Raw genomic sequence first — 15100 nt, forward strand, 5'->3', positions numbered from 1 at the left:
AGGGCCAAGGACACATAAAGCCCAGATTTAGGTTCCTTTTTCATAAAGCACTGGGGAAAAAAAAGCCAAATTTCTCTTCAGGAAGGTTTGTTTGGCTATTTTACCTCTGAGACACCAAAAATTCCAGCTCCTGCCTCACCTCTACAGCACAAAGCACTTTGAGGACTTCCTGCAAAACATAAAAATTCCCTCAGATCAGTAAAATTGGCCCAAAACCAGATGGGAGACCTGTCCAAATTCCACACCCCGGGTTTTTGTGGATATTTGGAGACAGATTATTGCAATGCAGGCAGATTGAGCAGGAGACAAAACTGGTGGGATTGGCTTTTAGAGTTTTGTGTTCCAGCTGCCTGTTTGAGCAGGGAGAAGGGCAAGATGACAACAGCTTAGGGAAAGGGGTAAAAAAAAAAAAGAAAGGAAAAAAAAAAGATTCTTGGAGATACATAACGTGTTTAATTGAAACCATTAGTTTTACTGGCAAACAGCTTCATCTTTCTGTTCTGTTAATCCGAACAAAGTGCTGCAATTATGACTCAATACATAAATGTCCTCTAGTGCTACTCGCCCCACACTGCCCCAGCAGAGAAAGGAAACAGAGCTGCTCTCAGTTAACAAAACATTCCATGCTTCTAGCCAGAATACTTTTATTGTATGGTTATCATATACATCAGAATTATAGTGGGAACATTTACAAATATGTGAATTATTCCGTATTATAACCTCCAGTATTCACATACACACTAACTCACACACTCGGTTTTTTTTTTGTTTTGTTTGTATTTTTTTTTTCTTTTTTTCTTTTTTTTTTTTTTTGCATGTCTACTCAGTTACCAGGTGAATGATACACAAAATCATTGCTTTGTGAACAAACACCTCGGATTAAATCTAATCTTCAGTGGCAAGAATCGAGATTTAAAAAAAAAAAAAAAAAAAAGTCTTAAATACCCTGTATAACATACCTGTGCATAAACCTAAAAGATATGTTTAGCTTACCCATTACCTTTGAAATACTTACCAAAATTAAAATTTGAAACCCATTTATAAAAAAAAGTATTAAAAAGTTCACCAGTATTTACAAATCCGATTAAATTACACATAAATAAATATTTACATTCAGCACACTGCTTCCCTTAATACACATAAAGCCTCCCTGGAAGTATTTTTTGGCCTTAGTAGGCAAAAAAAAAAAAAAAAAGTTTAGAAGAAAAAAAAGTTATGTGCCTATTCTTTCAAGTTTCCCCCCCAATTTAAAAACAAGACAATATAAATATGTGAATAAAGCTGCAATATCCTTAGACACAGAAAGTGAATTTCCTAAAAGTATTTTCATTTTGAACTAGTCCTTGTTAAAAAAATACCAAGATAATACAAACTGCAAGCCAACACTGCTGCAGTTTTCAAAAGCCTGAATAGTTCTGTAAAAAATCAGCATGTCAAATGCCATCATAAGTCCAGTAGGATTTTAGTACTGTCCTATGTTAATCTGAAAATAAAGGAAATTAAAAAACTCAACAAAATAAAAGAGAACAAAAAAACAAACCCTCCAAGACCTAAAAAACCAAAAACACAAAAAACCAAACAACCTCACAGAATAATCTTACTATTTTCAGGTGTTCATAAAAAATTTTTAATGCACATCAATCTCTATCCCAATGTTTAATACTGCTTTTTTTTTTGTTCGTTTGTTTTGCTGTTGCATTTTGAGAGAACGAGCCCCTGAAATTGTCTCAGAGAGCGAAACAGGCTTCCATCTAAAATGTATCTCTTTAAAAAAAAAAAAACAATTACACGTGAAGCTGGTCACCCAGCAGACACTGAGATGTGGGAAAAGAATCGCAATAAATCTCTGTGTATAATTCCATCAGCCCCCTTCCCCTTTATAGCACCACTTTTACAGCAAAGGATTCGATACACTTGTCCCAAGTACTTATCTTCAGGTCAAAATCGCTTCCACAACCACAGGGATGCTGCAGCTTTCAGCCAGACTCGGATCCAGCAGCAGGAGTGAAGATCCTCAATGACCTTTTCTCTTTTCTTTTTTTTTTTTTTTTTTTTTTTTCTTTCCTCCTTTTTTCCCCCCTCATTTCTTGAATTAAAAAAAAAAAAAAAAAAAAAAAAAAAAAAGAAAAGAAAAAAATAACCAACAAAAAAAAAAACCCACCCCCTACCCAAATCTCTTTATGCCCCCTGGCAAGATCATCTCAGTCTGTGTGTAGGAGGAAAGTGGAAGGGAGGGGGGAGCAAAGTCTGGTTTGTTTTTTGTTGTTTTTTTTGTTTTGTTTTGTTTTTAATTTTCTTTTTTTCCTCTTCACTTCCTGTGCTTGTCCATTTTGTCGATGGTTTTGTTGCCCTCGGCGGGGCTCTCGGCGTTCATGTAGGACTTGTCGGCTATTTTTAACGCCTCGTTTAGGTAGTTCTGGACGGATGTCATGGCAGCGCAGATGGCAGCGCTCCCAAAGCCGTGTGTGATCAGGCTGAAATGAGTCAAGCAGCCCTGGATGCCAGGGTCCAAGATGGGGCTGGGCCTCGTGTTTCCCAGAGGAGTTCTGTCCTGAGTCAGGAGGTCTGTGAATTCCTTGCAGATCTGCCTGCCATGCACACAACACACAAATAGAAAAAAAATAATTTATAAATATATATAAAATAATATATATATGTATAACGCCACGCAAAATGAATAAAAACGACCAAGGGCAATTTGCATCAGGTGTTTGGCATGAGAAATTCAACCTCAAAACATTAAAGCCAAAAACACCCCCAAATCAGCATCATGTTTAAACTATAGGTGAGGGAGAATGGATTTCTAGATTTCTGGTTATTAGCACCTCTTCCTGACCAGCCTTCTGTTGCATCCTCAGCACCAAAAAAAAACAAAACACTCTGCAAAATAATTCCCCTGGCTCTGCATCATTTGCTCCAGATTTGAAGTGGGGAGTGGGAACTGGGTGCTGGCTTCTCTGAGAACTTTCCCAGCTGCAGCTGCGTGGGGCTCAGAAAGGCTGGAGCAGCTGAAAGAGGAGATGATTGAACTGAGTCGTGGATATTCCATGTATTCCACGCAGGGAGGCCGAGGCCCTGATCCTGCAAACACTCACACATATGCCTGGCAAAACACGAGTGCTTAATAATGCTCCAGCATATGTTGTTTGCTTCCTTGTAAATCTGTCCCCTGGAAGGGATTTCACAGGAGCTGAGCAATCTGAACAGAACCATCACTTTATCAGAATTTCTCAATCTTCCAGAGGATTTTTTTTTTATTAGTGCCAGTAATAATGCCAGTAATGAAAATGTTCAGGGAGCAGGAGGAGTGCTCAGGAAAAATTAGCATAATGTATAAACTATAGGCAAAGAGACCGGATTTTTTAGATTTCTCGATTTTTAAGAGATCTGCTTTTGTAAAAGAAGATCTCTTTTAAAGGAAGGCTGGATGGATTGAACACCAGGAGTGTGTTTTGCACTCCTGGTGTGAGCACAAAGTCAGGGAAACTTTCTCAGCCGTTCAGGAAGGTTTTCCTCAGCTCCTCTGCAGGTGGAGGGTGCTGTCAAAAGCAGGAATGACATTGACCCCAAACCAGAAAACATCTCAGAGCAGAACAGACCACGAGCTGAAGCTCTGTTCAGCCTGGGAGAGGAGCTCAGCAGATGAAAAGGGGAAAGCTGAGCAGCCCAAAGAGCAGCTTTACACAAGCTTAACCCAACCCAGGTATTTCTTTCTTCCTCCAGGGACCTGCTCAGGCCAGGGTTCATTCGCAGGTGCAAGGTGCCTGCACAGCAGCCAGAACAAAGCTCCTCTGCTTCCCCAGGGTTTGTCACAGGGATTTGAAGCACAGGGACTTTCCACACCTACCAAAGGATGCTTCCAGTGAACTATAAAAATCTCCAGCCACAACCGGGGGAAAGGGACTCTCCAGCAGCTCCTGAGTCCCAGGGGAAAGCTGGGAGCTGCTGCTGCTGCCAAATTCAGCTGTGAGGACCCCGGGGCTGAGCTGCCCTTGCTCCAGTCCTGACCCTGCTCACATTCCCAGCCCTGCCCTCCACATCCTCCTCCCTGTCACACCTCGGAGCTGTCATGGTGTAGGACTTTTCCTGCAGTTTCTTTTTCCTGCAGTTGAACAGAACTGGTCCAAGCTGCTTTAGTTACCTACAGGCTTTGTTACCCTTATTCTTGCTTCAGACTAAAATAGAACTGCTGCCACAGCTGAATTCAAACCAAAACCGAATAAAAAAGGAATTGCTTCATCTCCTTAATTAAAATTACACACAAAAATCCACCAAACTATCCCCCAGACGCAGACAGTCCCAGTGAGACAAAAACACGCTCAAAAAGGAGAGAAGAAATAAAATCCAAGCTGGAAAACTTACTTTGCAGCAAGGAGCATGTTCTTCCTGTTTGCCATTTCGTTGCGGCCCATGTGTGGTCTGGTTAAATATTCAGCCACTGCTTTGGAAGGAAATTCTGTCTCACACACGTAGCCAAAGTCACGAGCAAGATGCACAGCTTCACCTGGATGGGGGAAAGGGAGGCTTGCTAAATTGTACAGTATCATTTATTGGATGGAAATCAGGGGTATTGAGGGAAAAAGTGCTGTGGGTTTTTGAAGTGTATGCCTGTTTTGGAAAGGGACACCATTTTATCACTCACCACCGTTTTTTAATTGATGGAGCAGTGTTTCTTTGTAAGGTTGTATCAAGGAAAAAAAAATATTTACAGGGTGACTGCTACAAAAAAAGGATTATCTTGCTTTTATACTGGAAAGAAAAAATCCTGTCTCTATCCAGAATAACTGCACAGCAAAGAACACAATTCAGTCAAGATCAAACTGTCCACTGATATTTAAAAATATCTGCCAACTAAATCCCACGTTATAATAAAAGTTTTCAGTTTAGTCTGCTTTTGAAATTATTTTTTCATAGGAATTTTTAAAGACAGAAAACCAAATTGCAAGGTGTACAACCAGGTCACTTTTCTCATCAAAACAATTTGATCAGGCTTAAAATAAAAGAGATTGGCGTGATCACAGTGCAAGGGGTCTGTATGCATGTGTACACACATCAGCTCTCTGAAACTTCCAGGGAAAGCCTTAAAATGCAAGTTTAAAACTCATTTTGAACATCAGGAAGGTATTGTTAGATCATTTTTCACTCTCTTTATTTCAGATGCTGCTTCTGTTCCTGTTAAACCACTACCAGGAGCTGCTGGGAGCAGGGACACTGAATGTAAACCACACACGTCCATATTTACACACCCTGCAGGTCAGCTTCCCTGACAGAGGGTGCACACAGCATGGCACACATTAAAGGGGCTCCAGTTTCCTAGCAGGAAGTCCAGAGCTATAAATCTCACTTTAATAAGCTTGTTTATTAGCAAAGCTTCTGAGCACACCGCTGAGGTAGGGCAGGACTGCAGTCAGAGCCCCAAAGTTTCCCAACGAGGAACCAAACCCATTAATGTGAGGAGTTTCACCCCTTTTTTTTGCCTTGTGAAAGCCAAAACAACCCTCAGGAGGACAAGACTGGATAAAGGTGCCTTTGGCACATCCTGGCATGGAGGAATTCTGCATCCCTGCAGCATCCAGGGAAGCAGGAGGAGCTGGGTTGGTGTGAGCAGGGCTCACAAGGGAGAGAAGAGCCCCTCAAAAGCAGCACAGCCCTTCTTTAGGTGCTGCAACATCCCCACCAGGATCCCTTTAAAACGAACAAAAAAACCCCACATTCACTTTCAGGGACTTTGTAACCTTTAAATGCTTTGCCTAGAGGATAAAAGCTGTGCACAAGGGGAAAGTTTAGTTTTGAGACACGCTCAGGGAACTGACCTTCCACCAAAGATGTCAATAGTGTCACATTTGCAGCTTTTCTTCGGCCAGCAGGAAGATTCAAGCCAATTTTATCCAGTTTTTCCCTTAACGATCTGCCACCATTTTTAGATTTGGCTCTGTAATTAAAAGAGGGGGAAAAAAATGGCCTTATTTATCTTCAGGGAGCACTGCTTTTTAGGATGAGAAATTCCGGTTACTGACATTCAATAGGGTTCTACTGGGGTGGGGAAAAGATAAAAAACAGGCTCTTTTCAAGTGACCTACTTTTTAAATGCTCTACTTTAAACACAGCAGGTCAAAATCAAAATATTTCAAACTGCACCACTGAAGCCAACGGCTGTAGAATGGTCACAAGCCAAATAAGGTGTATGCAAAAAAAAAGATGTAGAAAATGTCCTTGTTATGATTAATCAGGAGTATGAGAGCTAATGATAAAAAAATAATCATTCCACAGGGTTTTGGGAATCAGAGACAGCTCCATGTGCTGGTTTTGAGACAAAACCTCAGCTCTAAACTGGGAACGAGAATCGCTGTCAGAGCTGTTAATAGCACTTCTCCAGAGGCAGCAGAAGTGCAAAGAAGTTTTAATTTCCAAAGCCTATTAGGATTCAGCGTCTCAAAACCCAGGGATTCGTGCTGCTGTGGGGCTGCTCACACACAACAAAACACGGGCAAAAAACCCACAAACACCAGGGGAACACAAACAGAGGGCAGCGAGGAGGAGAAGCATCCTACCTTCTCAGGACTCCTCCTAGCAGGGAGGCATTGAGACACTCCGGGGGTGACAGCCTCCTCTGCACCTCTGCCACTGTCACTTTGTACTTGGACGTGGAGCTGAGCAGCGACAGCCTGCCCGGCACGGAGCAGAACACCTCGTTGGGGTTGATCACCACCCCAATTAACCCATCCTTTTGGCAGGGCAGGCTCAGAGCGCTGTTTTTCGTTAAGGAGATGGGACCTGTGGGTGGAGGGAAAGGAAGGCAGGTGTTTTTATAAAAGGCAAAAAGAAATAGGAAGTGGCTGGTGAGTTTTCTGTCTGTAAAAATAACCCCGGAGAGAGGGTTTTGTTCGGTGTTAAATGCTCACAGCACTGAGCTCCTGTGCCCAGCATCCATCTGCAGCACAAGGAGGCAAAGGGCCCCCAAAACTACTCCTGACCAGCTGGATTTTACCACTGGGCTGCAAGGAGCTGCTGAACACAACAAATAAATACATATATATATATAAATTTTATATATGACATATATGTATTTTTTTAATTTTTTTTTAACTTTAACCCTAAGAATGCTGTTCAAGGGACACACACACACACAAACCCCCCACACCTCTGGAGCAGCAGGCTGCAAGGCAGCAAAGCTGTGCTCACAAAAAAACTCGACTCCAAATTAGCATCCTCCAGCTACTGCCAAAACTCTTCCCGAGCCAGGGCAGGGAGAAACCTCCCAGCTCCCGCTGGGCTTCGTCTTCCACCTCGCACACGCAGATTTAAGAAACCGCCTTTGGAATTTAATCCCAACAAATTCCTGCCAGGCAGCAGCCCGGCGGAGAGGGACACAGCCCAGGGGAGAACCGAAAGTAAGGAGCTGCTGCTGCTCCTCGTTAGGAGCTTCAGCCTCGAGGTGAGGAGGGACAACAAAAAAAAGGCTTGGCGAGGAGCAAACCACAGATGCAGCTTTTCCATCCCCTCGCCCAGTTCACCCAGTGCTGCTGGTGAAAGGGTTAAAGAGCCGAGGTCGGCCCCATTCTCTCTCCCGGAGGGGGAAGATTTGTCAGTGGTGCATCTGACAGCGAAATTATTCTCCCATGAGCTAAAGGCAGCAATCAGAGCTCTGACACACACTTCTGCTTTTCCTCAGTTAGGTATTTGTTTGAAGTCTTCAGAGGAAACTTGTGATTTTTTTTTTTTTTAAGCACAAATTTGTTTAAAAACAAAAGCAAGGAAAAAAAAACCCCTTAAATTACTGTAAATTGAGTCAAGACGTCTTCCTCCTTCCTCAAAACCTCAGCTACAAACCAATTTCGATTAAGATAAAGCCAAACAGTCTTCTGCCAGCGAACTCAGTCTTTTCTCAAGTCTTGTGAAGAAGTTGAAAAAAAAAAAAGTTGGGAAAAAAAGGAGGGAAAAAAAACCCCTGTCTTCGAGTGATGAGAGCAACCAAAAAAAACCCCCAAACAAACAAAAGAAAAGCCCCGTGTCACTTCACACACATATTTCAGGAAAGATTAAAATCGGTTCAAGGTCCTGGTTTCGATTAAAGCCATAACACAAGAGCACACGCGAGGGGACAATCGTGTCCCCGCAGGAGTCTCACGGCCCCGGGCAGTTTGTCCCCGCCGCCACCTTCCCTCGGACAGCGTTAGAAAACTCCAGCGACAAGAGAGTGGATGGAATAAAAACTCCTCCGCCCTCCCGATCCCAAAGGATCGGTCTTTTATAAAAATAACTGGGCGTCACTTCACCGGTGCGTCACGAAACTTTTTAACTATTGACAAGGGAAAGTAAAGCTGCGGTGCCACCTTACTGACCTTTTCTAATGACTGTCTGGTCATGCATTAGTAAGTGTTGATCTTCCACATTCTGGAAAGAGAAAGGGGGGAGAAAGTTTCGCACCTGGACGAGCTGAGAGAGGGGGGAAAATAAAAAAGGCTTTTGGGAACCCACCCGCTCCTCCCCGCGCACCCGCATCCCGAGGGGCCAAGGGGAGAAAATGAGGATTTCTCTGCAGGGACGGGGATGCGCAGGAGGACACGGGGCTTGTCCCGCCTGGCCCAAGGTGAGGTCGGGGCTCTCCTTACCTGCACCTCCTCCATCTGATGAGCCATGTCGTGCAGGCCCAGGTTATCGGCCAAAGCTGAGGCATCCAACCCGTGCCCGTGGGGCAACAACAGCTCGGAACGGCGGAAAGTCTCCCGGCGGCTGCCGGCAGAGCCGCTCTCCAGCGCCGAGAGGTGCGGCACCAGGCCGGGGCGGGCGTGCGGGGCCAGCCCCGCCGGCTCCTGGCTCTGCCGGTTGGGCCAAGCGCTCTGCTGCTGGCTGGGCGGAGGAGGAGGCGGCTGGTGCAGGGGATTGATGGAGAAAGGGTCCCCGAGGTGCGAGTAAGGGTCGCTGGATTGGGAATAAGGCAGCGGCTGGTACGGGGGTGGGAAGTAAGGGGGCTGGAAGTCGGAGGCGCCCGAGTGCGAGAGCGGCGGCGCCGGGCTGTACAGGTGCTGGCTGACGGCGGAGAGGTGCGGCAGCCGCGGGTTCCCGTTGCTGCTCCCATCGTGCCGGTCCTGCAAAGCACACAGAGGGTGGGGGAACAACGGGGTGGCCGTCAGCGGGCTCGGGGGACACGGCGGCAGCGGGTGGTGGCACTGAGTAAGGAAAGAGGAGAGCGAGAGCCGCCTCCCCCCGCTCCCAGCCCAGGGAATTTGGTGGGTTTAAGGAAGGCGCTTGGAGGAAGGAATCAGCCCCACTCGCAGGGAAGAGGTGACAAAGCAGCTCTCGCTGCTCTTCCCATCGCGACTACGCCAGAGGAACCCTTCTCTCGCTAGCGCAAGTCAGCAGAAGAATCATTAAAATCAGAAAAAAATTCAAATCAGAGGCGCGGCCGCGTTTCCTCCTCGGCTGGGGAGGAGGCGGCGGGGCCGGAGGGGCTGCGGAGCCCTGGGAGGGATGGGGGACCCCCGGTACCCCCATCCCCAGCAGCCCCGAGGGGCGCCGGGCAGCGGCTGCCGGCTGTGCCCCATGCGGAGGCACCGCGCTGCTGCCCCCGGCCGCGCCATCGCTGCTCCGGCCCCGATCCCGGCGCCCAAAGCTGAAATGTCTGCATTGAGCTCATCCAGGGATTTAGCAGCTTCTGGCTTCACGGTCATTAAAATAACAGGGCTAGTTAATAAGAGGTGAATGGGGTCCCAATGGAGCGTGAAGCGGGGACTGCAGCTAATCTGCAGGAGACGGGCAGGCGGAGCAGCGGGGCCGGGGGGACACAGGCGACTTCGGAGACATCAAAACCCGGCAGAGCACCTCGAGGGGAGTGGGAGCTGCTCCCGGGGAGGAAAAACGTGGGAAGGAAGGGTTCTCCCTGCCCGGTTCTCCTCGCTGCTACCTGCCGGCCCCTCCGCATCCCGCCCGGTGCGATGCGCTCCGGGATCCGCCGCTCCCGGCACGGCGCTGCTCCAGGCGGGATGCGAGCTCCGTTCTCTCAGCTGGGGCTCCGTTGAATTCAAAAGTTCAAAAAAGACTCCGTAAAGAAAAACGTAAAAATGTTATATATCTAAAAAAAATTTAAAAATAAAAAATAAAAGTTCGCATGTCCAGAGGAAAAAAATAAAAATAAAAGTGCAAAGCGGGGTCTTCGGGCAGAGACAGCGGCTGCTGCCGGCGCTGGCAGCGAGCGGAGCCCGGGGCCGGCGGAGCCCCGCGCTGCCCCACGCGGGACCCCCGCTCCCCAGCGGCGACCCCTCCGCGCTCTCTCACCTCGCAGTCCTCTTCGTACTTGACATTATCTGCTAGTTTCCACAACATGGCGTCCAGCGTCCGGCCCAGGTGCTCGGTGCTGCGAACGGAACAGCTCGGCCCCCGCCACGGGCGGTAAATCCACGCGGGCGCTGGGGACGAGCAGCGGCCCCCCGGACGGAGCTCAGTTGGCAGGCATGAAGGCAGCTGACGGACTAACCCTCCGCGCTTCTGGTCACTCGGCTTCTTTTTTTTTCTTCTTCTTCTTTTTTTTTTTTTTTTTCTTTTTCCTCTTCTTCTTTTTCCCTCCCTGCCCAGACGCCCTTAATGGCAATAGGATTATCCTAACTCCTCCCCAGGGATGGTTCGGGCGCCGCGGCCGCCAGCCACTCAGGAGGGAGCGCGCAGCCCCAAAGCCACTCCTTCCGCGGCCGCGGAGGGCGGGCGGCAGCGCGGAGCCGGAGCCGCCCCTTCGGAGACCCCCTCGGGGTGCCGGGGCTGCCCCGCGGGGGTGGGGTCACGCGTGGGCATCCCCCCAGGCTTCTTGCCCCAGAGCCCCCGCTGCTGCGCTCCTTTTTGGGGCTGTGGGAGGAGTGCCGGGTGTCCCCCAGCTCTCTGCTCTTTTTGGGGGGCTGTGGGAGCAGTGCCGGGTGTCCCCCAGCTCTCTGCTCTTTTTGGGGGGCTGTGGGAGCAGTGACGGGTGTCCCCCAGCTCTCTGCTCTTTTTGGGGGGCTGTGGGAGCAGTGCCGGGTGTCCCCCAGCTCTCTGCTCTTTTTGGGGGGCTGTGGGAGCAGTGCCGGGTGTCCCCCAGCTCTCTGCTCTTTTTGGGGGGCTGTGGGAGCGCTGCCGGGTGTCCCCCAGCTCTCTGCTCTTTTGGGGGGCTGTGGGAGCGCTGCCGGGTGTCCCCCAGCTCTCTGCTCTTTTTGGGGGGCTGTGGGAGCGCTGCCGGGTGTCCCCCAGCTCTCTGCTCTTTTGGGGGGCTGTGGGAGCGCTGCCGGGTGTTCTCCAGCTCCTCCACTGCTGTGATCTTTTTTGGGGGGCTGTGGGAGCAATGTCGGATGTTCCCCATCTCCCCCACTGCTGTGATGTGTTTGGGGGGCTGTGGGAGCAGTGCCGGGTGTCCCCCAGCTCCCCCATGCGCTGTGCTCAGTTTTGGGGTGGAAGGACTTTGCTAAACCCCACAGTGCCCCCACATACACACACACACACAGACACCAGGCAGATTTTGGGCGAAATAAACTCGGAAAAAAGTCCTCGCAGCGAAAGCGAGAAAGTCGGAGCGCAGCCAGGGTTTCATTTGCTTAATTGTCAAGAGTTTGAATTACTGATTACAACTTGTAAGCTACCAATGTTTAAGGTATAATTTACTTAATGATCCGACAAGATTATTGCAGTGGTGCGGAACCCCCGGTAGGTAAAGCAGCCCTGATTCAGCGTCCCCGATCCGGGGCTCTGTGGATTGTGCGGCTGGTTCCTCTCACTGGTTTCTTTTTATTTTAATTTTTTTTTTTTTTTAACGAAAATCCCGCCTGTCTATTTTTTTTTTCGCTCAAACTCGGGGGCTGGGGAAGCAGGTGGGAGGTGAGACAGACATTTTTCGGACGCCGTGAGCACACTTTCATCTAAGCTTAGAAAAGACTCCCCTGCCAAAATTGCTACCTTTCCGCAGGCATTTGATCTATGCAGTGATGTGTGTCAGACAAAATGAACATCGTTTTCAAAAAGCAACGACTTCTCCCGGTGTTTTAAGGCTCATCCGGATCGCTGCTCATTTCCATGAGAGGAGCAAGTGTTTGTTTATTGTGGCACAGACAAAAGCTGACCCTGGCCAGCGCTGGCTGCGGAGATCTCGGCGATCAGCGCCCGCGGATCAGCCGCCCTCAGGAGCTGCTATTAAAGGCCCGACATCGACCCACGTCTCCACATTAAACCAGTTCACACTTCACTCGCTTTATCTCCCCCCTCCGCTAAAGATCAGGGGAAAAAAATATAACAAGATCACTTATTAAAATGAAAAAAAAAAATAATAATCCAAACACCCGAAACTCTTCCATGAGACTAAATGAATGGTCTAAAAATAAACGCGAGGAGGACGGGGGTGCTGGAAGTAACTGTTGGAGGTGTTATCAGCCTTATCTACCACGCAGGTGCTGATTTGCAGCAGTTGCGTTAAGCCCATCATAATCAGCGACTCCACATTATCATTTTTGGTGGAGTCTCTATTTTTTTTTTTTTTTTAACGACGGTGTTTTTCTTCCAGGGATGTTTCTTTGAAATACAGCTCGCGACGATTATTTGCGAGTGTGCTTGCGCTTCTCCTGGCGTCATTAAGACTAGGAATCTAAATAATAAAATACAGGGGGAGCTTAAAGTTCATTTGTATTAAAGGGACAAGATGGATTTAGAAAGAAACGAGGAAGGGAACCGTCGAGTCTCCCTGGTTTGGGATCAGCTCTTCTTCCCTCCTAAGGAGAATTGTAACAACGCTGGTTAGTTTTATTACAACCTCAGAAGCCAGATTTTGTTTTGTGCTCAGAAATGTCGCACTGAGAAACCAACACGATTTTATCCTTCTTTGGGATTGTCAGTGCACGAACACCTTCGTTTTGCTGGGCAAAATCAGGAAGATGAACCCGATTTATTATTATTATTTATTGTGTATGTGGGAATAATATTTATAAACAGAAAGGATGTATAAGAAATTACCTAAACAAAGCGACCGAAAATAAACACTTGGCTTCCTAAACTGCGAAGCCAAGAGAGCAGAGAGGAGGCTGAACACCCACAAAGTTTGAGACAAATATCCACTTGCTCGCGGCTCTGAGCTCGCAGCCGCTGCCACGGTCCGGGATCGGCGGGGAGCGCAGGGCGAGGGAAGGGGAGGGAAGGAAAGGGAATGCAGGACGAGAAGGGAATGCGCGGAGGGAAAGGAATGCACCGAGAGAAGGGAAGGCACGGAGAGAAGTGAAGGCAGGGCAGGGGCGGGCACTGCCCGGAGCCCCGCGGCCGGCAGACGATGGATGCGGGCCCTGCTGCCCAGGGATGCTTTGCTGTGGCCGGGCACACGGACAGCTCAGCCGCTCCGGTCTCCTCTCAGGGCTCTGGGAGAGGATAACGCCTTCTGAGGCGCTCGCTCTCCGCACCGTGGCTTTCCGCAGCTCTCCGCGCTTCGCTCAAACCGGGAGAAGCGGCCGGGGGTCCCCGCGGAGAAACGCTCCTTTTCCAGGACCCTCCGGGGCCCCGGGAACATCCCGGCAGCCGGGGCTGCTGCAGGGACACCGAACATCCCCGGCCACGGCGTGGGGCAGAACTCTGCAGGCTCCCATCAGCAGCCGGGGAAAGGAGGTGGCTCCTGACAGGTGGCGGCTTTTTATTTACTTCTTTTAAAGACTCATGAGAAATAAATATTTTTTAAATCCGTGCTCTTACTGCTTACAGGGATATCCCCTGGTTCCAAGCGGAGGAGGTGCTTTGCTCCGCGGGGGCTGAGTTCTCTTTTTGACGAGGCTGCCGCAGTTTCCCGTGGGGAGCACGAAGCTCCCCCAGGCGTGAACACGCTTCGGGAGGGGAGCCAGAGCCCACTGCTGCGCCTCTGTCACAGCCTGTAGTTTTCCTATTTGGCAGCAATTAAAAGAGAGCGTGGGGATGCTAATTAGTTACATCCTTCTTCCTCTAAAAATTATTTAAACACACACATATCTGTATTGTTAATGAGGCTGCAGCAACCTGTCCGGATTGTCGCCTCGGCTCCTGCCGAGCTCCACAAAGGCCCCGGGGGACTGCGCGGAGCCGCACAGCGCGGCCGCGGGGAGGGGCGGAAAGCGGGGCGTGTCCCCCGTCCCGGGGTATCCTCCATCCCGGGGGTGTCCTCCCATCCTGGGGGTGTCCTCCCATCCCGGGGTATCCTCCATCCCGGGGGTATCCCCCATCCCGGGGTATCCCCCATCCCGGGGTATCCCCCATCCCGGGGGTATCCTCCATCCCGGGGGTATCCTCCATCCCGGGGGTATCCCCCATCCCGGGGGTATCCTCCATCCCAGGGTATCCCCCATCCCGGGGTATCCCCCATCCCGGGGGTATCCTCCATCCCGGGGTATCCCCCATCCCGGGGTATCCTCCATCCCGGGGGTATCCTCCATCCCGGGGGTATCCCCCATCCCGGGGGTATCCTCCATCCCAGGTGTGCCCCCATCCCGAGTGTCTCCCATCCCGGGGTTGTGCCCCCATTCCCGTCCCGCAGGAGGGGCAGGACTCCCGCACGCAGCCCAGAGCCGCGGGGCCGGGACGGCTCCCGGGAGCGCTCGGGGCATCCCCGGGATCAGTGCCGCTGTACTGACTGAGCATCCCCACGGCATCCCCCTCCCCTGCCCTCTCCCTCCCCAAACCCCGCTCCGGGAAGGCACGAGCCCTGCCCGGCCCTTCCCCGACGGGTCCCAGCGGCCGCGGCACAGCCGTCACCTTTTAAATGTTTTATTTTATTTTATTTTATTTTATTTTATTTTATTTTATTTTATTTTATTTTATTCCCTCTGTTCCGCCGTTCCCCCTCCCCTTGGGGCGCCCCGGGGGCTGCGAGGAGCGGTGCGCATCCCTGAGTGTTTCCCCGCGGCTGCCGGCTCCGGGAGCATCCCTGAGATCCCGCAGTGACGGAGCCTTTCCTCGCCCTCCGCTGGGCGCTCCCGGCGGGGCAGCGGCTGCTCGGGAGCCGCCGGCTCAGCCCCTGAGCCCCGGGAGCTCCCCCGAGGCTCCCCGGGGACTGCGGGCACCGGCCCCGCTGCTCTCTGTGCCCAAGGCCAGGTTGGAGCACGCTGCGCTGGCGGGAGTGTCCCTGCCCAGGGCACGGGGT

The 15100-nt window shown here is 50.1% G+C and overlaps 1 protein-coding gene across 1 annotated transcript; it reads right to left on the bottom strand.

The window, feature by feature from the left end:
* Nucleotides 1–2302: 2302 nt before the first annotated feature.
* On the bottom strand, nt 2303–10815 carry LOC136368322 (transcription factor AP-2 gamma-like). The gene is made up of 7 exons (XM_066330452.1): nt 10276–10815; nt 8613–9089; nt 8343–8394; nt 6552–6774; nt 5814–5932; nt 4363–4504; nt 2303–2588 (listed from the first exon to the last, which is right to left on the bottom strand). The coding sequence occupies exons 1-7, from the start codon at nt 10321–10323 to the stop codon at nt 2309–2311; spliced, it is 1341 nt and encodes a 446-aa protein (XP_066186549.1). The 5' UTR covers nt 10324–10815; the 3' UTR covers nt 2303–2308.
* Between the last annotated feature and the right edge of the window lie 4285 nt (nt 10816–15100).

This window comes from Sylvia atricapilla, chromosome 16 (genome assembly GCF_009819655.1).
Source record: "Sylvia atricapilla isolate bSylAtr1 chromosome 16, bSylAtr1.pri, whole genome shotgun sequence".
NCBI classification, from domain to species: domain Eukaryota; kingdom Metazoa; phylum Chordata; class Aves; order Passeriformes; family Sylviidae; genus Sylvia; species Sylvia atricapilla.